The following is a 23,968-nucleotide window of genomic DNA, read 5'->3' on the forward strand; positions in this document are numbered from 1 at the left end:
AACCCATTGTATTTTTTTCATATCCCCAAATGCTCTGGTGCATACTCCTAGGGGTACGCATGCCCCAAGTTGGGAACCACTGTTCTAGATGGGCTGGGCCAGACACACATACACACCACTGTGCACCCTCCACCCCACTTCCCCGACGCACCCCTCCCTCTTACCTGTATGCTGTTAGGGTATTCCTCTGTATTCCGATGCAACAGGACGTTGGTCTTCTGTCCAAGCCGAGCGTAGATGCAGTTGGCGGCTGGGTCATCGGGCACAGTCAGCGTTTCATAGTGGTGATCGGTTAGTTGCTCCATAGTCTAGAGAGAAAAGGTGGGAAATGGGAGGCATCCTGGAGGGTTTTTGCCTTCCTCTGGGCATAGAACAAGGGTCGCTGGGGGAGTGTGGGGAGGAAGGGAGTTGTGAATTTCCAGCATTAGGCAGTGGGTTGGACTAGATGATCCCTGAGGTCCCTCCCAGCTCTATGTTTCTAAATTCCAGCATGAAGTCCTGCGACAACTTCTCTCCCCTTAGCCTGGACAATGACCTTGACTTTTAATTTGTTCTCTTTCTGTTTGCTTTTTCTTTTGGTCTTTCTCTCTAGCTCCAGCATCTCAAGCAATCTGCTGCCTGCTCTGAAGGTAATTTAAAACTGCTTTGCTGGATATCATGATCTACTTTGTGCAGGGGGGAATCATTTTCTCAGAATGCGTGACGAACCTAGAGTCTTAGCCAAAACAATACAGTGAATGCTGTTAATTTAGAAGCCTTTCAGCCAAGTTTAGACGAATTCAGAGGAATCCAACTACAATTAGAAGCAAGCCTTTATTGGCATAGACAACAGTACAACAATAACAAAAACCGGATTTAAAAAGCATATACAATACAGGACATAAATGTTAGGTTGAAGGAAATCTACTGGCGTTTAGTAATTTCCAGGAGAAAGTCTGCCACTATCATACAGAGAGAAGGATCAGGGTTGTCCAACAAGTAGTGTAATCTAATTAAATCGGGGAGATGGGGTAAATGTAAAGGAATAAGATTCACATACTTGGATCTGATTTCCTTGAATCTGAGACAGTGTAGTAATTGGTGGGCCAGAGATTCAACTGAGCCATCGTTACATGGGCACAATCTTTTAGCCTTTTCTTGCTTATTAAATCTGCCATGTAACAAGGCAGAAGGCATAACATTAAACCTGGCGAGCATTATGGCTCTCCTTTGAGCAGGGCTTATTAAGCAATACAGGTAGTGTGCTACAATTAGTTGCAACAGCTAACAGAACCTCCCGCACAGGTGTCAAACTTGCAGCCCTCCAGATGTTATGGAATACAGTTCTCATCATCCCCTGCCAGAATTGACACCTAGTAGTGTATCTCTGAATGCTAGATGTGTCAGAACTAAGTTTTGTTTCTCCAAATCCCCCAGTTCTTGCCACAACGGAGAACCGTCCACCCACACACCTCATATATACTGGAACTGAGGGCAAGAACCCTCAGTTCCAGCACCCTGTAGCTAGGGTGACACAGATCGATAAAATTCGTTCCTTTTTTTAATAAATCAACTTCGTTTGAGTGTGTTCAGCCTTACAAGATGCTGGAAAAGGACATCAGCTTCAACCCCAGTGTGTGACCTGCCCCACAGGCTTTTAGCTGGCCACTGCCTGCCAATCGGATGAAGGACTGAAGTGCCCCGGATCTGTTCTAACAAATCTTCTGTCAATTTCATCAACCAAAAATGGCTTCCAGATGTTGCAGAGAATCTCACAAGTGGGGTTTAGTTGTCTACAATGATCCTTGAACAGCGGGGGTGGCGGGGCTGGTGAACAGTTGCATCCCATAGAGGAGCCACTTTATATCTCCTTCCAGAACCCCCTCTCCCCCCCCGGGGACACGAACCATTACCTTCATGGCTTTCTTGGCCACCTCGCTGCTGCCAATCACGACTGTGTCGGAGCCAGCCATACTGCAGAAGCTACGGAGGTGCAACGTGCCAGAGACAGGAACGGTAGATACAGCAAAATCCTGTGCACAGAGAGAGAGAGAAGGATTTTCGTGGAGTGTTTGAAGTAAGCTGCGGCAGCCATTTTGTGCTGTGCCCACCCCATTGTGTTGGAATTATAAAGGTGCCTGCAGGCTCAAAAATATTGGGGACCCTCATTCTATAACGCATTTGGCATCACAGGCCTCCCAACTACACTCTGGAACCTGCAGAGCAGTGGCGTACCTAGGCAAACTGGAGCCCTGGGCAAAACCTGAGAAAGAAAGAAAACAAGCATTGGCAGGAAGGGGGTGGATTTAAAAGGAAAATCTGGGGAAATGCCTGTGGTCAGGGGGTGCCTGCTGTCAGGGGTGCAATTATTAAGATAGCAGCACCAAAATTTCAGAGTATCTTCGTGAGTCCCTACTGATGATACTACCCAGGTTTGGTGAGGTTTGGTTCAGGGGGGTCCACAGTTATGGACCCTCAAAGGTGTAGCCCCCATCTCCTATTAGCTCCCATTGGAAACAATGGGGGATGGGGGAACTCCCTTTGGGAGTCCATAACTTTGGACTCCCTGAACCAAACCTCACCAAACCTGGGTGATATCATCAGGACAGTCTCCCGAAAACTCCCTGAAATTCTGGTGCTGCTATCCTAAAAACTGCACCCTCTGCAGGCCAAAAACGGAAAAACACTGAAAATATAAAAAATCCCACAAACGAACTAGCAGTTTTTGAGCCCCCCACAAGGCGGTGCCCAGGGCAACTGCCCACTTTGCCCAATGAGAGGAACACCTCTGCTGCAGAGGGAAGGAAGGTCTTAAATTTTCTCCTGCAAAGGACAAAGGCAGGGGGACATTTAGCTGTTCTTATTCTCGTGGACGTCAAGGAAGCAAAGAGGCCTAGCAAAGCTAGCCAGTGCTGCACACGAAGGGAATGTGCCCTGAAACCTTCTGTCCCCAGACAGCTGTGCGGGGCTTTCCTGAGCCGATGAGTCAACATGGAAAGAAATCCTGAACCTCATTGTGTTCGCTCTATTTTTAGGTTTTAGGAAATTGGCCGGCGAGCTTAATGGGATACGAAAAGAAGACGGGATGCACAGAACTTCGGATTAGAGAGAAAACTGAAATGTGACGAGGACAGGAGGAAAGCCCCCTTCTGAGACTGAGGCTCACCCTGAAAGCATCGGCAACCATCTCCGCTCCTCTGTGATTGGTCCACTTGGAAATCCCCACGAAGAACTCTCGACCTGTAAAGATCAAAGTCATCAATGGTTTAGGAAAAAGCTGGGGCCCCACTCTTCCCATGTGTTGCCCCACATAACAACACTGATCTCTCTCTCTCTCTTGCTAGCTCCAATATGATTTGGAGCTGTAAACTGAGTGGCCAGCAGGGGGAGAAAAAAGCGCTCTGTGCCTTTAATAGCGGTTTACTGGAATGTTATTTTCCAGGTGATGCTATTGACCTCCATGTCATGAAAAGCTTTAGCTGCCCATTTCCACACAGATAGTTTCAGAGGGAAGAAGAAGAAGAAGGAGAAGAAGAAGAAGAAGAAGAAGAAGAAGAAGAAGAAGAAGAAGAAGAAGAAGAAGAAGAAGAAGAAGAAGAAGAAGAAGAAGAAGAAGAAGAAGAAGAAGAAGAAGAAGAAGAAGAAGAAGAAGAAGAAGAAGAAGAAGAAGAAGAAGAAGAAGAAGAAGGAGGAGGAGGAGGAGGAGGAGGAGAAGGAGAAGGAGAAGGAGAAGGAGAAGGAGAAGGAGAAGAAGAAGGCGAAGGAGAAGGAGAAGGAGAAGGAGAAGGAGAAGAGTTTTTGGATTTATATCCCCCCTTTCCCTCCTGCAGGAGACTCAAAGAGGCTTACAATCTCCTTGCCCTTCCCCCCTCACAACAAACACCCTGTGAGGTAGGTGGGGCTGAGAGAGCTCCGAGAAGCTGTGACTAGCCCAAGGGCACCCAGCTGGCGTGTGTGGGAGTGTACAGGCTAATCTGAATTCCCCAGAAAAGCCTCCACAGCTCAGGTGGCAGAGCTGGGAATCAAACCTGGTTCCTCCAGATTAGATACACGAGTTCTTAACCTCCTACGCCACTGCTGCTCCTAGCTGTGTGAGTCTGCAGTAGAACACCTCAACTCAACTCAAGTCCATAGTACTATCTTAGACACCAACAAGATTTTCACAGTATACGCTTTTGAGAGCATCTGATGAAGGGAGTTTTGGTTCTCGAAAGCTTATACCCCCAAAATATTGTTGCCCCTGGACTTGAAACCAGCATTTCCACACATTCAGCTTCTGTCAAAAGCACCGGACATTTTTCTCCAGGTCAGCTGGCTACCACAGCAGTAGAAGAGAAAAGGCTCAATCTGAAATTGGGGTCTGCCATAAAACCAGTGTTCGAGTACTGAGGCTCAGCCGTGGAAAAAGCAGTATAATTATGGAAACTGCATCTCTGAGCATGCACAGAGTTCTACACCTCTAAATACCCTGTGCACACATGGAGATTATAGGAGGAAAGGATTCCAGATCGGAGAAAGAAAGTCTTTGTGCCTCCTTTGTATTTTTGTCAAACATAAATTAACCGCACAGGGGACAAACGCTTCATGAAATCTTCCCGGCATCTCCTTGAAAGGCATAACTATCGTCAATCATTTCTACAGCGCTTCTGATACAAAAAGTGACTGATAATGCTGGCTCACCCTCACACATATTAAAAAAAAAAACCTCTTCAAGGTACTCCACATTTGGCAAGGGCTGCAAAGTTTAGTTGATTAAGCAGTTAATCCGTCACATTATCATTACTCAGCATTATTATTATTATTTATTACCCAACACCTCTGCCCAGGGAATTGAAGATAACAGGCCCCTGTTCTGAGGAGCTGAACATCTTAAAACTAGACCTAAAGGAGATTTTTTAAAAAGAGAGAGAGAGAGAGCAGCACTGGTGTAGTGGTTAAGAGCAGGTGCGCTCTAATCTGGAGAACCGGGTTTGATTCCCTGCTCTGCCACTTGAGCTGTGGAGACTTATCTGGGAAACTAGATTAGCCTGGGCACTCCAACACACACCAGCTGGGTGACCTTGGGCTAGTCACAGTTCTTTGGAGCTCTCTCAGCCCCACCCACCTCACACAGTGTTTGGTGGAGGTGGGGAAGGGAAAGGAGTTTGTAAGCCCTTTTGAGTCTCCTATAGGAGAGAAAGGGGGGATAGAAATCCAAACTCTTCTTTTTCTTCTAAAAAGAGAGGGGAGGAAGGTAGAAGGAAAGATAAAGACAATATATATTCATCCCAGTGGTACCCAGTTATCTGTCTAAGACAGTTTAAATCCACACTATCTCTAAGGTGATCAGGACAATGGGCATTATTTTCTCCTCCTCCATTGTAACCTCAAAACAACCCTGTGAGGTAGGTTTGGGTGAGAGGAGACCAGATTAAGGTCAGTCAGTGAGCTTCCATGGGATTTGAAACTGCGTCTCCTATAGCCTAGCCTGACACACTAACCATTATCCCATACTATCTCTTAGCATATGCCACAATCCTATTGTTTATCCTATTGCCATTATCCTATTGTTTTTAGCCACTTCTAAGGTAGTACCTGCTAAAAGCCTGCCAACTCTGTGTTGGGAAATTCCCAGAAATTTGGGTGGTAGAGCCTGGAGAGGGAATGAAGTTCAGCCAGGCATCATGAGAGGTCCCCAAAATGGAGTCCGTGGGCACCTGGGCACCTGCGGACATTTTTCCTACGGTCTGCCAAGCGTTTTCAGAAAGTCAGCAGGGCAAGATGGGTGCAGATGGGGCTTTTCTCCAGCAAAATTTCTGACTTGTGGAGCATATTGGTAAACATGTTATAGCAACAGCTGCCGCAGCAGTACAAAGATAGTCACTGTGTGACTCGACATAAGTGGCAGCAGCTGTTTGCCGGCCGGTTCCATCACCTGTGGCAGCCACTTTATGGCAGCCATTTTGTAGCTGCACCAGCCATTCTGTGTCAGAATTCCAAAGGTTTTCTCCAGAGGAACTGAGTTCTGTAGTTTGAAGTTCGGTCGTAACTCTGGGAGGTCTCCAGATCACGCTTGGAGCTTGCTTACCCAATGATTTGCAGTCAGTGCAACCATCATCTGAAGTCAAAATGTGTTTTGAGCATGACCAGGTTTTCCTCATAGGAGTCAGTGTGGTATAGTTAAGAGAGGTGGACTCTTATTTGGTGAACCAGGTTTGATTCCCCACTCCTCCACACAAAGCTTGCTGGGTGACCCTGGGGCCAGCGATAGTTCTCTCAGAGATCTCTCAGCCCCACCTACCCCACAAGGTGTCAGTTGTGGGGAGGGAAAGGGAAGGAGTTTGTAAGCCATTCTGAGACTCCTCACAGGGGAGAAAAACAGGGTATTAAAACCAACTCCTCTTCCTCCTTAAGGATATTGAAGAGATAGAAAAAGTGCAGAGAAGGGCAACGAGGATGATTGAGGGACTGGAACACCTTCCTTATGAGGAGAGGCTGCAGCGTTTGGGACTCTTTAGTTTGGAGAGGAGACGTCTGAGGGGGGATAGGATTGAAGTCTATAAAACTATGCATGGGGTAGAAAATGTTGACAGAGAGAAATTTTTCTCTCTTTCCCACAATACTAGAACCAGGGGACATCCATTGAAAATGCTGGGGGGAAGAATTAGGACTAATAAAAGGAAACACTTCTTCACACAACGTGTGATTGGTGTTTGGAATATGCTGCCACAGGAGGTGGTGATGGCCACTAACCTGGATAGCTTTAAAAGGGGCTTGGACAGATTTATGGAGGAGAAGTCGATGTATGGCTACCAATCTTGATCCTCCTTGATCTGAGATTGCAAATGCCTTAGCAGACCAGGTGCTCGGGAGCAGCAGCAGAAGCAGCAGGCCATTGCTTTTACATCCTGCATGTGAGCTCCCAATGGCACCTGGTGGGCCACTGCGAGTAGCAGAGAGCTGGACTAGATGGACTCTGGTCTGATCCAGCAGGCTAGTCCTTATGTTCTTATGTTCTTAAATGAATGAAACAAACTCAAAAATCTACCAGGATTTCTTGAAGCAGTGATGGCCCTATATTTCACAGATTCGGTACCAAGGATGAGATTTACCTAAGACCCAAGGCTGAACTTGCTTTGGTCTTTGTCGCTCACTTTCAGCCGTCTAGTGAACCATCAATGCTTAGGGTTGCCAACTCCAGCCTGGAAAATTCTTCAAGATTTGGGTGTGGAGGTGAGAATTTGGAGAGGGATTTCACTTGGAAGCTGCAGTATACCACACAGTCAGCCCTCCGAAGCTGCTGTTTTCTCCAGCGGAAGTAATCTCTGTAGGTGGGAATTCAGCTGAAATTCTGTGAGAACTTCAGGTCTCACCTGGAGGTTGTTTTTTTGTTTTTGAACTAACCTGTTGGATCAGACTAGAGTCCATCTAGTCCAGCACTCTGCTACTCGCAGTGGCCCACCAGGTGCCTTTGGGAGCTCACATGCAGGAGGTGAAAGCAATGGCCTTCAGCTGCTGCTGCTCCCGAGCACCTGGTCTGCTAAGGCATCTGCAATCTGAGATCAAGGAGGATCAAGATTGGTAGCCATAGATTGACTTCTCCTCCAGAAATCTGTCCAAACCCTTTTTAAAGCTATCCAGGTTAGTGGCCATCACCACCTCCTGGGGCAGCATATTCCAAACACCAATCACACGTTGCGTGAAGAAGTGTTTCCTTTTATTAGTCCTAATTCTTCCCCCCAGCATTTTCAATGGATGTCCCCTGGTTCTGTGAGTATTGTGAGAAAGAGAGAAAAATGTCTCTCTGTCAACATTTTCTACTCCATGCATAATTTTATAGACTTCAATCATATCCCCCCTCAGACGTCTCCTCTCCAAACTAAAGAGTCCCAAACGCTGCAGCCTCTCCTCATAAGGAAGGTGCTCCAATCCCTCAGTCATTCTTGTTGCCCTTCTCTGCACTTTTTCTATCTCTTCGATATCCTTTTTGAGATGTGGCGACCAGAACTGAACACAGTACTCCAAGTGCGGTCGCACCACGGCTTTATATAAGGTACCTTCCCCGTAATGGAGATGTCATTCACCTGTGAAAAGTACATCACTCCCATCCAGGGTGGCTCCCTCATCCGTGATTTCCACAACACGCAATTTCAGTTCTTCCAAGACCTTCTTGATGCTGCTGATCTGGGGGAATATAAGGGAAAAGGAGAGAGATAAACGTGACGAGAGATGGGAACTTTATTTTTTATAGGATGAAGCTGGTAAATCATGTGAAAATAAATACAACTGGAGGATTATTAATTTGATAACGATTGAGATATAAGAGGCTGGTTAGTGAAGACGTTGCACAGTTGGTTGACAGAAGATAGTGAATTTAAGATCTCATGATGGTTTCTCTGATTATATTAGAATGTTACTTTGGGATCCAACATCTTATGATTACATCAGTGCAGTTTTGGGTAGATCTATTGTGTTCTCTCTTTTTTTGGCTCTGTTTCTGCCTGTTTTGATTTTTTTCCGCTTCAAATCTTTTTACTGTGTCTGTTAAATTATACTGTGAAAATTAATTTAAAAATATTTTTAAAAAGAGAGCACAATCAAAAGATGGATATTTGCCATTGTCCTGTCACTTTCCTTATAAGTCTTCTTTCTTTCTTAATTTCCAATGGTTTCTTCCCTAAGTACTAGTCTAAGGTGACCAGATGGTTTGGGGTGCTCCCGTTTCCTGCCCTGGGGCGCTGTCGCAGGGCAGGAAACGGGAGCGCCCCAGGAGGCAGTGCGCTCCAGTGGCCGCGCACGCGGGAGGCTGCCACACTGCCTTGCGCCCCAGAAGGCAGTGCGGCAGCCTTCCAAAAATCGGGACACTTGAAAAAAACCCGCGGGACGTGGGACAAATTGTTTTAAGGCGGGACTGTCCCGCCAAAAGCGGGACGTCTGGTCAGCCTATACTAGTCTTATCACTACTACAAAGGCTTCAGAGGCCTTCAGAGCAGCAGAGCAGCAGTGGCGTAGGAGGTTAAGAGCTCATGTATCTAATCTGGAGGAACCAGGTTGGATTCCCAGCTCTCCCGCCTGAGCTGTGGAGGCTTATCTGGGGAATTCAGATTAGCCTGTGCACTCCCAAACACGCCATGGGTGTGTTTGGGTGACCTTGGGCTAGTCACAGTTCTTCAGAGCTCTCTCAGCCCCACCTACCTCACAGGGTGACCTTGGGCTAGTGACCTTGGGCTAGTCACAGTTCTTCAGAGCTCTCTCAGCCCCACCTACCTCACAGGGTGTTTGTTGTGAGAGGGGAAGGGAAAGGAGATTGTAAGCCCCTTTGAGTCTCCTACAGGAAAGAAAGGGGGGGATATAAATCCAAACTCATCTTCTTCTTCTTCTACACATATGGACAGTACACAAAATGACCACTGCATGAAAGGCTATATAAACCATTCACTACGTGGCAGCTGTTTCAGACTGTGAAGGAAGCTTTCAAGGTGTGCCGCTGACATAGGTTTACTCACCCCATACCTTTACAAGATAGAGAAAAAAATCACCACAAAAGGATAAACAAATCGTCATACACACGATGGTTTACCAAATGGACCCAGTCACCGATAGGACCCAACAGCAGCAGCCTCCTCTTTGCAGTTATTTCAAACGTGCCAGCAACACATGGTGACAAATCAATGTGCTGAACTAATTCAAATGGGCAATATCCTCACAGCTTTCTACTACCCCAAAAGAAGGAGAAGAGTTTGGAATTATATCCCCCCTTTCTCTCCTGCAGGAGACTCAAAGGGGCTTACAACCTCCTTGCCCTTCCCCCCTCACAACAAACACCCTGTGAGGTAGGTGGGGCTGAGAGAGCTCTGAGAAACTGTGACTAGCCCAAGGTCACCCAGCTGGCGTGTGTGGGAGTGTAGAGGCTAATCTGAATTCCCCAGATAAGCCTCCACAGCTCGGCGGCAGAGCGGGGAATCAAACCCGGTTCCTCCAGGTTAGATACACGAGCTCTTAACCTCCTACGCCAGAGGTTTCTAGATGTCACCCATCACTTTATTTATATAGCAACATCAAGGTTCACTTGGGCCTTGTAAAAGCACAATAATCTAAATGACTGAGAAGAGTCCTTTCCCCCTAGGAGCCTGCATTTAAAATTTTACTAGGCGTGTAAGATAAAAGAAGTTCCATGTATTTAACTTTTTATTTTGGAAGGGGGGGGGGGAAGGGCTGCGAAGTCATGACTGAACCGTAAGAGAAGATGACGACACAAAAGCAAAGTACGCACACCCGGCCCCACATCGCCCCAGCGGTCTGCAGCCGTTGCTGTTATCTTTTTAAAAGAAGCAGTTTGCTGGTTTGCTTTTGGAGGAGATGATCTCATCTGCTCAGGCAAACAGCTTTGTTGCTTCTTTACAAAGATAAGTTGCAGCGGCTAGGGAAGAGGGGTCGGTACCAGAAGGGGTGGGGACAGCGGACGAGAGTTGCCTCTACTCTCATTCTGCGGGAATGTAGGGCAACGAGCCAGTCGCTGTCTAAATTTCTGCACGCACGCACAAAAACGCCCACAAGAAGGAATTGCAGAACTTCGGGACCAGGGAGTTCGTTACACACACGCACGCACACACACAAGACTCCTGGCAGCTTCACACGAGATGACATTTCTTACACGGATGTCAGTAGCATAGAGGAAACTCCCTTTCCCCCATCCCCATGAAGTCACATTATAAACAAAGAAAGAGTACACATGTCTGTTTTGCCAAATGTAAACTCTTCAACCTTGGCCTCTTCTTCCTGTTCACTTAGACACAACAGTTTTCACACAGAATTCACACAGAATTACAGAGGATACCGTATCAGGAAAGGGAGTTGGGGTGTGATTTCCCAAGTATCGAACAAGATACTTTTCAGGCACCCTGCATAGGCTACAAGGCAATCATGCTCACAGGGATTTTGTTTTACCGTGTTTCCCCGAATATAAGACAGTGCCTTATATTAATTTTTGCTCCCAAAGATGCGGTATGTCTTATTTTCAGGGGATGTCTTATATTTCTGTATTCTGTTCATCAGGCATGCTTCCAAACAAAAACTTTGCTACATCTTACTTTTGGGGGATGCCTTATATTTCACACTTCAACAAAACCTCTACTACGTCTTATTTTCCGGGGATGTCTTATATTTGGGGAAACAGGGTAATAAATCTGCAGAAATTTATTCTTTTCTGTTTGTTTATGGACACCCTTCCCTTCTTCCCAATGGGATGTTTTCAAAAGCACTCGAATGGAAATTACCAGATCAGGGAGCGGGGAAAAAAAGAGAGGTTAACCTGACATGCACAAATTGTTTTCTTTTTGCACACAAGTAATATCCTTGGGGGAAATTCTATGTGAGACAGCACCAAAACTTGTGGAAAGCATTAGATTATTAAATATTTATTAAAAATGGAAGAACAACGAGTGAAAAACATACAGAACCACCTTCTTCCTCAGAGAGGAAGAGAGATATGGAGGTCTTTCCTCTGTACAAAGGGCCAATTGTTATTGTCAAAGGCTTTCACAGCTGGAATCAACCAGCTGTTGTGAATTTTCCAGGGCTGTGTGGTGCTGATCTGGTAGTTTTTGCTCCTAACAATTTGCCTGTGAGGAACACAAAACATATACCCGGCTACAGGATCACGCCATACTGTGCTAAGGAGAGAAACACATCTCACTGTTACATGCCTTTGAAGATGCCAGCAAAAGCAGCAATAGAAGAAGAAGAAGAAGAAGAAGAAGAAGAAGAAGAAGAAGAAGAAGAAGAAGAAGAAGAAGAAGAAGAAGAAGAAGAAGGAAGAAGAAGAAGAAGAAGAAGGAAGAAGAAAGAAGAAGAAGAAGGAAGAAGAAGAAGAAGAGGAAGGAAGAAGAAGAAAGAAGAAGAAGAAGAAGAAGAAGAAAGAAGAAGAAGAAGAAGAAGAAAGAAGGAAGAAGAAGAGGAGAGGGAGGGAGGGAGGGAGGAGGAGGGAGGGAGGGAGGGAGTTTGGATTTATATCCCCCCTTTCTCTCCTGTAGGAGACTCAAAGGGGCTTACAATCTCCCTTGCCCTTTTCCCCTCACAACAAACACCCTGTGAGGTGGGTGGGGCTGAGAGAGCTCCGAAAAGCTGTGACTAGCCCAAGGTCACCCAGCTGGCGTGTGAGGGGGTGCACAGGCTAATCTGAATTCCCCAGATAAGCCTCCACAACTCAAGCGGCAGAGCTGGGAATCAAACCCGGTTCCTCCAGATCAGAGTGCACCTGCTCTTAGCCACTGTTCTTAGCCACTACGCCACTGCTGCTCCTACTAGACCATGGCCACACAGCCCGGAAAACCAACAACAGCCGGCCAGTCGTTACCTAGGAATTAGGTGGGGCGCATGCATCGCAAGGCAGGGCCTGCAATCCTATGTAAACAAATCTCAGAATAAGATCCGTGGGAGACAATGGGGATTGCTTCAGAGCAAACATACCCAGGACTGGGGTGAAACCACCACCCCTCCCTACATGCACTAAGTGATATTGGAACAGAGCACTGGGTCATGAGGGGTGGATAAGGCATGTCTCCAACTGGGGAGTCAACAGGTCAGGCAGCCGCCCAATCGCTTCAGGGAAAAGGGCAGAATTAATCCCAGAGGTTTCAGCAGAGGAACAGATGGGACAGGGTTTAATGCACAGCTAAAGGCTGCAGCCTGCCTCCCTTGGAGACCAGCGATCCTGGCTCACGACTCCGTTTCAGAAAACCTCCCCTTGCAAAGGCCCTGATGACTTTCCCCAAGAACTCAGCGTGTCTTGGCTTCCGAGATTGGAGCCCTGTGGGATGAAGTACGATTCCACAGGGCCCTGAAAACAGAGATGTTCCGCCAGGCCCACGGTTGAGGCAGCCGTGATTCAACATCTAACCTGGCCTCCCCTCGCCCCTTCCCTTTTCACCCTCCCCTATGCAGATCTAAATGACTTGTTTTAATTATAGTACAGTAATATTAGACTGGGTTTTACTAAGTATATTCCTATAGTGTGATGTTGTGTCGTTCACTGCCCTGAGTCCGTCTTGCTGGGCTTGAGTGAGATATAAACCAGTGGTGGGATCCAAACATTTTGGTAACAGGTTCCCATGGTGGTGGGATTCAAACTGTGGCGTAGCGCTGATGGGACTGGGCGGGGCACGATGGGGGCATGGGCAGGCATTCCGGGGGCGGGGGTGTGGCAAGGATGAAGCCGCTGCGCCGGTCCTTGGGCGGGAAACGAATGCACGCAGGTGCACCTCCTGCTAGACTGCTTCAAGTTCTGCGCGCTACTGCTGAGAGGAGAGGCGTAACTAAGGCAAAAATCACGTGGCAAAATCACCAATTAGTAACCCCCTCTCGGCACACACAAATAATTAGTAACCTACTCTCGGGAACCTGTGAGAACCTGCTGGATGCCACCTCTGGCTGCATTGCTCTCCACAGCTCTTACAGGCTCTTCTCCACACAGCCATCAGACAGACGCAGAATAAATTATGCAGAGCAAACATATGCCAAGTTAATCAGCTTGATTTGTTTAATCAGAAAAGGACAAGCCTACTGTGGCATGGAACTTGGGTGACCTCGCTGAGCAATTATTTTAAGGACAAAGTATATAGCTTCACCCATAATCCTGCCCATCCCATGTAACTCGATGAATTACGAAGAGGGCATGAAAGTGCTGCAGTCCAATGCTTGGTTTGCCCACGCTGTTTGAGAACCTGACCCTGTATCCCAAGACCCACTGGGTTCAGTGGTACTTTGTGCCAAGCTCAAGGTTGACAGAAGCTGACCTGAAGCTTTGGATTTGGGCCTCTTTCTCTGCACCTCCAGACAGAGGAGTAAAAGCACAAAACCTTAAAAACGTAAGAGGTGACCTGTTGGACCAGGCCACAGATTCCTCTAGCCTGAGGGCCAACAAAGAGGACACAGCTGTTGGCAGAGTGGTAATTATGCAGACAAGGGGCAGACTCCATGATTAAAGATAAAGCTAAATGTTTATTGGGGAACTAAGCGGAGAGACGGGGATTGCCTTCAGCTAGGGAAGGACTAGAAGACTTCCAAGAAAAAGGAAATTAGATCTCAGATTATCAGTCTAAGGATAGACAATGTAGGACAGAAGGGTCTCTAACTCTACAGCCCTATCTTGCTGACCACTGGCCCACCCCCTGCTGGGTCTTCTTCTCAGTTCCTTTGCACACTAGACATTGTTACTTCCAACAACAGAAGTCAAAGCCTGGTGCTAGAATTCAGCAGAGGCGTAGCAAGGGGGGGAAAGCGCTTGATGCCCTGGTGCGTCCTCCACCCCTGCCACGCCCCCATCCGCCCCCGTCCTGGAACATCCCGTCCCGCCACACCATGCTCCCAGAAAGCCCCCACAGGGGCATGTGCCCAGTGTATCGCGCGCACACACACCGCCCCCTTGGAGCTACGCCTGTGGTATTCAGTGCTTTTCAACCTCTGGAGCAGCAGTGGCGTAGGAGGTTAAGAGCTCGTGTATCTAATCTGGAGGAACCGGGTTTGATCCCCAGCTCTGCCGCCTGAGCTGTGGTGGCTTATCTGGGGAATTCAGATTAGCCTGTGCACTCCCACACACGCCAGCTGGGTGACCTTGGGCTAGTCACAGCTTCTCGGAGCTCTCTCAGCCCCACCTACCTCACAGGGTGTTTGTTGTGAGGGGGGAAGGACAAGGAGATTGTCAGCCCCTTTGAGTCTCCTGCAGGAGAGAAAGGGGGGGATAGAAATCCAAACTCTTCTTCTTCTTCTTCTTCTTCTTCTTCTGGATGGGGATATTCCTTTTATTCATAGCCGGCATCCGATCTTTGACAGGTTTGGGACATTTTTCTGCATCCCCCCCCACCCCCTCCATCAGGCATCATCTCTTTCCCCAGAAATCTAATAAGACTGGACCACATTATCCAAGCTAAGCAGTAGACGTTGATCTAGCCTTCGACAATTCACTTCATCCTAAGTATACTCTGACAAATGTTAAGAACCAATTTCCATAACTATTAGTACACACACATCAAGCTCAATTAAACACACACACACACACACACACACTCTCTCCCTAGGGGTCTGCCACAAATATTACTACTAAAGATTATATTTTAAATTCCACAGTTGCTCAGGGCTGTGCGTATACTGGCTGTTGTGGGTCTTCCAGGCTGCATGGCTGTGGTCTGGTAGTTTTTAAGAAGAACATAAGAACTAGCCTGCTGGATCAGACCAGAGTCCATCTAGTCCAGCTCTCTGCTACTCGCAGTGGCCCACCAGGTGCCTTTGGGAGCTCACATGCAGGATGTGAAAGCAATGGCCTTCTGCTGCTGCTGCTCCTGAGCACCTGGTCTGCTAAGGCATTTGCAATCTCAGATCAAGGAGGATCAAGATTGGTAGCCATAGATCGACTTCTCCTCCATAAATCTGTCCAAGCCCCTTTTAAAGCTATCCAGGTTAGTGGCCATCACCACCTCCTGTGGCAGCATATTCCAAACACCAATCACACATTGTGTGAAGAAGTGTTTCCTTTTATTAGTCCTAATTCTTCCCCCCAGCATTTTCAATGAATGCCCCTTTTTCCTCTTAATGTTCCCCCCCCCACTGTGTATACAGTGCTACCCTCTTCCATTTTGTCCTCACAACAATCCTGCAGGGTGCGTTATACTGATAGACTGTGACAGACCCAAGACGACCCAATGAGCACCACAGGTAAGTGGGAACAGACAGGCGTTGGAGTCCTACATCTCCGGATGAGGAGTCACAGCCAGGAATGTACACAGCTTCTTGTCTGACTGCCAATCGCATGTAAGAATTGCCACCACACAATCACACAACTGTTTTGGTAAATAGGAAGACAGATGGCTCTACATAACTGATATGGGAGTGTGCAGGAAGGAGGGTCTCTATATCTGTTATGAATATCTGTATATCTTCTTTTAAAAAACATTCAGGTCTAGTTACTTGAAAATCCTCGCAAAGAAGCCAGCACAGTGTAACGGTTAGAGTGCTAGATTAGGATTTGGGAGACCCAGATTCAAATCTCCACTCAGCCGTGAAATCTCATTGGTGACCATGGGCCAGTTGCAGTCTCAGCCTAACACAACTCACAGGGTTGTTGTCAGGATAAAATGGAGGAGAAGAGAACACGCGTGAGGATAAAATGGAAGCGAAGACAACATAACAACATAAGAACGAGCCTGCTGGATCAGACCAGAGTCCATCTAGTCCAGCACTCTGCTACTCGCAGTGGCCCACCAGGTGCCTTTGGGGGCTCATGTGCAGGAGGTGAAAGCAATGGCCTTCTGCTGCTGCTGCTCCCGAGCACCTGGTCTGTTAAGGCATTTGCAATCTGAGATCAAGGAGGATCAAGATTGGTAGCCATAAATATTAGGATTCAGAATTAAAATCCCAGCCCAGCATAAGAACACAGAAAATAGAAAGAACCACTGACATCTTAAAGTAACAAGAGTCAAGTCCAGTAGCACCTTAAGAACATAAGAAAGAGCCTGCTAGATCAGACGAGAGTCCATCTAGTCCAGCACTCTGCTACTCGCAGTGGCCCACCAGGTGCCTTTGGGGGCTCACGTGCAGGATGTGAAAGCAATGGCCTTCTGCTGCTGCTGCTCCTGAGCACCTGGTCTGCTAAGGCATTTGGAGACACGTTGGAGACCCATTGTGGAGAAGGGGGGGTGGGGGTATAAATGAAGCAAATAAAAGCAGTGAACACAGCCCAACTATCCTTTAAGCACACTTAGACATTACCTCATCTCGCCGTGATGGCACCCAAGGTCGGGTCAGCAGTGCGGTGTCCCCTTGTATGACTGCCAAATCCCCAACTAGCGTTGAACAAGGGAGGCTTTCGTCTGCCGCCAACTCAATGACTTGCAGGCCCAACTTCTGGCGCAGGATGCCCGTATAGACTCCATACTGTCGATGAGCTTTGGCCAGGTCCACCGGCTCAGTCCCCCCTTCAGACCCGTCTGCTGTGGTCTCCAAGGTACCAAACGAGGAAGGGATGCACCGGACAATGGCATGGGTGTACTTCCCAAAAGAGGAGATGCAGGCCATGGTCTGGAAGGGAAACAAAAGGACGTGCCATTTAGCCACCGCTCCACCAAGAACGCAACACTTCTTAGTCAAGTCTGAGTTGCATCAACGGGGTACTCCTTTTCTTGTACTGACCAGATATCTCCCAGTTCTGTGCCTTTTGGCCCAAAGGAAAAAAAATTAAGTAGTACCGGTAGTCAAGCATGTTGTTAACTAAGAGACAATCTGCCACAGTAAATAAAATAAGAGAAGTGGCTCGGGCAGCCCTGGGTTCAAATTCCTACTCAAATCAGCAAGTTTGTTTAAGGAACCTGAGCCAATCATCCAAACTCAAACAAAGGGTAGGCTGTAATGGTGGCATTTTACTCCTGCTAGGGGGAGAGTGTGGTGTACCTTGTTCCCTGTCCTTTTGCCATTTTGTCCTCACAATAATCCTGAGAGCTAGAGGAGGGGGAGACACAATAATCACCCAAGGACACCCACTGAGTTTTTCGTGGCAGAGGGTGGGTTGGAAGCTGGGTTTCCCAGGGCCTAGCCTGACACTAGTGATTACACCACTTTTTTTCTCAAAACAAAGTCCTGAATACCTCAGAGCAAGAGTAAAACACATACACCAGTTCGTAGATGCATTTTTGGCAGCGCAGCCAAAGATCCGGATAGACCAGAAGCCCCCAACCTTTTTCATGAGGTGGGCACCTCTGGAATTTTGACCTGGAATTTAGTCCTGGACACCGCCACAAAATGGCGGCTGCAGGAGGCGCATCCACAAAATGGCGGCTGCAGGAGGCGCATCCACAATATGGCGGCTGCAGGAGGCACATCCACAAAATGGCGGCTGCAGGAGGCATAACCAGTCACATGATGGCTGCCGCATCTTCCTTTCAGTCACACAACGAAGATCTTTGCGCTGTGGTGGCAGCTACTCTGGAAATAATGTTGTTAAAAATCTGCACAGCCAATCCAATCTCTAATAGGCAAAGAGAAGCTTTGCTGAGCAAAAAGCCCAGCTGGTCCTATCCACTCCCCAAAAATATTTGGCAGGCACCGTGGTAGCCCCCCTGGTAACCATGTTCAGGACCCACGGGATAGATGGACAGATTATGAGTCCATTTCAACTTCTGGTTTCTGAATTCCACCCAAGGAAGGCTTTATCAGCCCAGCTCACATCTGGGCGTGGTTTTTCAGCTACCAGCTGAATTTATCGCAGCTTCAACCTTCCTCAACGCAATATAAAGACGATAAACACTCTGAACACTGCAAAGAGCCCTTGTTAAATACAAAAATATAATCAAACATGCCTTTAAAATTTGTGGGGTGGGAGGGTTCCAAAAAAGAAACAATGATATGCATAGGACAGAGTTTTGCATGAAGGGGAAGGATTCTGTCGCGTGACGTTCATGTGACTATGTGTCTCTTGGCCCGGATTGTTAAGCGTTGTCAAGATGAGGAATTTGACAACAAGAATGAGGGCCAACAACACATTCAGCTTCCTAAGAAGTCAGGCATTTGAAACATCTGCAGGATCCTAACAGTTCAGGGCTGCAGTATGGCAGTGTTTCCTCTTCCCCTTGTATCATTTTCCGGAGCTAGAATTGTCCTTGTGGGAGGAGCCATTTGCCCCATTCTAGAGGCGGCCGAGCTACTGTGGACCTTAAATTGCCACTCCTCCCAGCTGCTGTAAGAAAACATGACATGTCATTCATATCCGAGCCAAACACTCCAAGCGGTAACAGAAGATGCCCTGAAACAGTCTGTAGTAAAGGGAATGCTGGGATTAACTGAAGAAATGCAACAGAACTGGGATATCCGCATCTGAATTAAAACGGTGATATCCGCATCTGAATTAAACCACAGTGGTTTTCCAGTACTCTGAATGGCAGCGGCTCTCTAAAGTCTTTGACAGAGGGTTTCCCCCTATCCCTGCTATCCCCCTCATCATACTCAAAGCTATCCCCCTATCCGCATTTTTTGAGGCTGCCAGAACCCAAACCCCAGGGTGTAGTTTTATGCAGGCACACATTGGATGCTCGGGGCTCTCCCTACTTAGGCCGTGAGACCCACGGGGATAATGATAAACGAGACTTTAATGAAATTGCTATGAGCCACTCAGAACCCAGGGCAGCATCCAGAGGTGGGATCCAGCAGGTTCTCACAGGTTCTGAGAGGGGGTGCCGAGAGGGGGTTACTAATTGGTGATTTTGCCACGTGATTTTTGCCTTAGTTACGCCCCTCCTCTCAGCAGTAGCGCGCAGAACTTGAAGCAGTCTAGCAGGGGGTGCACCGGCGTGCGTGGCAGCCTGCGCCTGCGTGCATTCGTTTCCCGCCCAAGGACCGGCGCAGCGGCTGCGTCCTTGCCACAGCCCCGCCCCGGATTGCCCCGCTCCCCGGAATGCCCGGCCGCGCCCCCGTCATGCCCCGCCCAGCCCCATTGGAGCTACGCCACAGTTTGAATCCCACCACCATGGGAACCTGTTACTAAAAATTTTAGATCCCACCACTGGCAGCATCCAACGGTCTAGAAATACAAAAAATAGCAACCATAGTGCAATGAATACATTTAAAACCACACTTACAATACCCATTTAACTCAATGGCAATAGTATAATTGCAAGTAGATATAAACACACCAAGCACATTCTGCTCCATGTATTTTCCTCCTTTATCCATATGGAGGTGGAGAAGTAGAGGAGTCTCCTCTGGCCCAGGGAATCCTTGAAGGTTAGGAAGAGGCAACAGCTCGTGCCCAGTGTGAGGTACAAGCAAAAATCCCCTCAACGTACCTTCATTTTGGCTCCCCTTCCCCATTTCGACCAGCTTGAAATTTCTGAGACTGATCCTTTCGTTTGCCAGACTCATCTCTTGGATTTAACACCAAAAAAACCCCGCTTCCTTTCCCAAAATATCTTGCACGTGTCTGGGCTCGACCTTGCAAGCCCCTCCCCAGCAGCACCCTGGTCCCACCAACCCTCCCAACTCCCCCAGAGGCCGCAAACAGTTTCCAAAAGCCGAATCGATAAGGTCCGGAGGGCAACGGTCAATTCCACCCGCCCACCAAGCTGATTAGATAATTGCCAGCAACAGGAAGCCAACCGATCAATGGCCTGCAGAAGGGTCAAAGCAGAGCCGGGCGCGTTTCCACCCAACCGCAATGCCAAAACCCCCAAGTGAACACTTCCCCTAAATGTAATCATTCAAGAGTCTTGGCTTTCTTTGAAAACTGGACAACCTTCCGGCTCCTTGAAAACGAACAGGTTTTTTCCACGGCTTTGGTAGACCAGAATCCGCTCTACCCTGCAGGGTTGGCAAATTCCTGGAGATTTGGGAGTGGAGTCTGGAAGGGGTGGAGTTTAGGGAGGGGAAAGAGCTCACTAGGAATACAACGCCAGGCAGTTCACCCTCTGAAACCGCCTTTTTCTCAGACGCTCAGTTTTAATACTGAAAAAACTCCACTGTCTGGAGGTTGGTAACTCTATCAATCAAGAGACCAGATCCTTCATCTGACAAACAGGCCATCCAGTCCACAAAATCTCATGCTACAATAAATGGCACAAGGATGTACGTTGTTCTTGTAGCCACAAATGAATACAACCATGCCTCTGACACTTCCTTTTAACATTCACTTTCAAGGGGTCTCAGTCCTGTGGAAACTGTGGGCATTTTTGGAATTCTGAGGATACGGAACGGGTGTCACCACAAAATGGCTGCCACAGAAGGCCCTGCACAGACTCCCTGCCCCCTTTCTCCCACTGCTTGCCCGGCTATACTTGCCATACTCTGGCCCCATATGCTGCCTCTGGGTAATCACACGGGGATGGGAACACTTCTTCTGTGAATTTGCGCTGAGTGGACAACACAGCAATCCTACAGATGGGCCAGCGTGCTTGTATCTGCTCCATTCCCAGTGGTGTAGCCAGTCAATGGAGCTCAGGATCAGGGCTGACCAGCCTCACCCAGCCCCCAAACTCCACGGGGAGTTTTGGAGCTGGGCCCATTTGATGCTGACCTCAATTCACTCAGGTCCAGCTTTAAACTGCAGGCCGTGAGCTCGACGCAAGCCACCGCGGAGGCCAGGATCAAACTGAGCACCTGGGCGAACAGGCTCCAGCTTTATACTGTTGGCTCCGCCCCCAAGCTTCATTTGACCGGAGGCGGAGCTTAGTGGGCAGTATAATGCTGGAGCCGGTTCACCCAGGTGCTCAGTTTGATCCTGGCCTTGGAGAGGCTTGAGTTGAGCTTCGAACTACAGACCCAAAGCCTGCATTTTAAAGCTGGGCCCAAGAGACCCGAGGCCACATCAGACAGGCCTACACAGTGCAGCTCCCAAAACTCCACATAGAGCTCAGGGGCGGGCCAAGCCTGGCTGGCGTTCAACTGCACCCCGGCCCCAAACTCCACAGGGGGTTCAGGGGCGGGAGCAGCTGCAAGGGGGCGGAGCCCAGATGGGGGAGCAGCAGTCAGGATGAGCCTAGGGTGATGTTTTACAAAACTTTGCCCTTGTCCCTCCCTGAGCAGGAAGTCAGTGAGAGGTCAGATGGTCTGCAGAGAGCTGCAGAACATTTATATAATGACCAAGCTCTGCAGTTGGAGTCGCAGAACAGAAGTAGATAAATTCAGATCAGTTATTACCCGGGATATATTCATTCTAGCCAGGCCCGCTTGCCTATAATATTGGGCCTTTGTGACGAGGGGTGGGGGTAACCAGAGGTGGGATCCAGCAGGTTCTCACCAGTTCCCAAGAGTGGGTTACTAATTATTTGTGTGTGCCGAGAGGGGGTTACTATTTGGGTCTGCTTTTCCGTTAGAAATTCCACGAGGTCCAAAAATCATCAAGTCCTGTTGTTTCCTATGTGGCTGGTTAGCGAAGGTAGAAAACGGGATAATTCTCCCTGTTGGGCTGTTTTGAAAACATGTTTTAGAAATATGGTAAAGTTCCTGGTTTAAGGAAAGTATCCTTCTTTTGATTTCTAGAAACAAAATTAAGTATTTGAAAGTATTAAGTATCTGACAGACAGTCAATTAGAGGAGAAGTAGTTGTTTCTGTTGGCAGTAGACGATAGGACTTGCTAGAATGAGTTTAAATTATGGACAGAAAGATACCAGCTGGAAATTAGGCACTTTTTTTTACAGTCAGAGTTTTTTACAGTAACAGAGAAATTATGAATGCCCCGCCCCCAGAATGCCCAGCCACGCCCCCGTCGTGCCCCGCCCAGCCCCACTGGCACTACGCCACTGTTTGAATCCCACCACCATGGGAATCTGTTACTAAAATTTTTGGATCCCACCACTGGGGGTAACGCAGGGAGATGAGTCAACTTTGTATTTTAAAAATCCTCACACGCCACAAGTGACCAGGCAAGGCCTACTGAGTAACTTGCTGAACAGCCTACTAGGAAACTGGCACTATAAAAGCAGTTTTCTGTGCCTCAAACATTTGTTGACTTCACAAGACTGATTGCAAGGGTTGGTGAAAGCAAAGGTACAAACAGGTGCCAGCGTTCTCAGAGGCCCAAAGGTCTTTGCAGACACAGTATTTCTCCTACCAAAAGCAACACAATCAACTCAGATTATCCCAGCCAGTGTCCTCCATTATTGGACCGGAAAGAGGGAAGCAATTCAGGCCACTGTAGTTTTGCCAGTAGACTTGCTTTCAAGCACAAGAATGGTTCATTCTTTAGTTACTGTACAGGAGTTACAGGAATCTACCAGACTGCTACGGGTATACAGTGCCTACCTCTGCCAATAACCTGTGGGTTCACAGTCATCCAAAGTCAAATAACCTGTGGGTGATTCATAGAGAGATGCCGTAGTTTTGTTATCGATTGCCAGATGGTGTGACAACTGGAGGCTGTGGCAACCTATTGGAGTCAAATCAATTGTTCGCCCATTTCCTTGTCCCGCATCCCTTGTTCTGTGTTTGGTGCCACTCCAACAAACTCTGCGTTTTATAGTGGAGTGTTGATACTGTATGTTGTTGTGACGCCTGGGCTCTGTTGGTGGGTCTTCAGTCTGGTCTGTGGAGAGGTGTATGGGACTGGCACTTTTGATGAGTTCATTTGGACTGCACTATTGATAAGACTCTGAATGTTTGTTGTATCTATCTGTCTTTTATGGACAATTGTTTTATTGTATTTTGGAATGCCAATAAAGGCTTGCCTACTACTACGAATCTACCAGACGGTGAGGTTGCTGATCAATTGTCACAAGAACCTACTGGCTAGTGACTGTGCCGTTGTCACTAGTTGCATTTTCAATAATTCCCCTGTCTTCCCATGTATTTTCCTTCAGAGGGCTGTGAGTTCAGCTTGTCTAGAATTTATTTTAGGGGGGGGGGGTGTTGTCTATCATTTGATAGACAACCCAACCATGCCCATGTAGCTATAGTATAGGAGATAGGGCCGTGGATGCAGATGAATAGCTTCGTAGCGCTCAAACAGCCAGCTGAGTTCCCCTCCCAGTGGGAACTGAATATTCATATGGGAAGGCCCTAATTGGCTTGCTCCAGGCTCAGCTTTCTGAGGCAACTGTCCAGTCAGGTAGGCCCAATGAGGTTAGCAAGCAGTCTGCAGCTACAGCTTACATCGCAATAAACCAATTAGCCAAGGTGTCCCTGGTGCATTATGCCTAGACAAGAAAACAACCCTTCCTTTGCCAACCTCCCAGTCAAGAAAACTTCCTTATTCTTGCTTACAGAACAGCTAATAGCCTGGTGCCTTCACTACGATTTGTCAGAAACATATGGAAGAGGGTTAACTGTGTTATCCTCTGGGAGGGGTGGTGACACTGAAACAGCACACACGCAAGGTTCCCAGTTCCATCCCAGACACCTCCAATTACAACATCGATTGGGGAGCAGGTGTGCGACGCCACGACTTCGTCTCTCATCCTTACCCTACCCTTATAGCAGTGATGGCAAACCTACGGCACGGGTGCCAGAGGTGGCACTCAGAGCCCTCTCTGTGGGCAT

General features: G+C 47.9%; 1 protein-coding gene across 3 annotated transcripts in view; it reads right to left on the bottom strand.

Annotated features, from left to right (window-relative positions):
- DDAH2 (dimethylarginine dimethylaminohydrolase 2) overlaps window positions 1-23,968 on the bottom strand; it is a 49,693-nt gene that overhangs the window by 3,308 nt on the left and 22,417 nt on the right. For all 3 annotated transcript variants that reach the window (XM_048490414.1, XM_048490411.1, XM_048490412.1), the window contains 5 exons: window positions 16,720-17,028; window positions 8,043-8,142; window positions 3,146-3,219; window positions 1,893-2,012; window positions 165-308 (listed from right to left, as the gene is read on the bottom strand). In XM_048490414.1, coding sequence (XP_048346371.1) covers window positions 165-308; window positions 1,893-2,012; window positions 3,146-3,219; window positions 8,043-8,142; window positions 16,720-17,025 — 744 coding nt within the window. In that variant the 5' untranslated portion in view covers window positions 17,026-17,028. The remainder of the gene's footprint in view (window positions 1-164; window positions 309-1,892; window positions 2,013-3,145; window positions 3,220-8,042; window positions 8,143-16,719; window positions 17,029-23,968) is intronic.

The sequence above is a fragment of the Sphaerodactylus townsendi genome, linkage group LG03 (assembly GCF_021028975.2).
Source record: "Sphaerodactylus townsendi isolate TG3544 linkage group LG03, MPM_Stown_v2.3, whole genome shotgun sequence".
Lineage (NCBI taxonomy): Eukaryota > Metazoa > Chordata > Lepidosauria > Squamata > Sphaerodactylidae > Sphaerodactylus > Sphaerodactylus townsendi.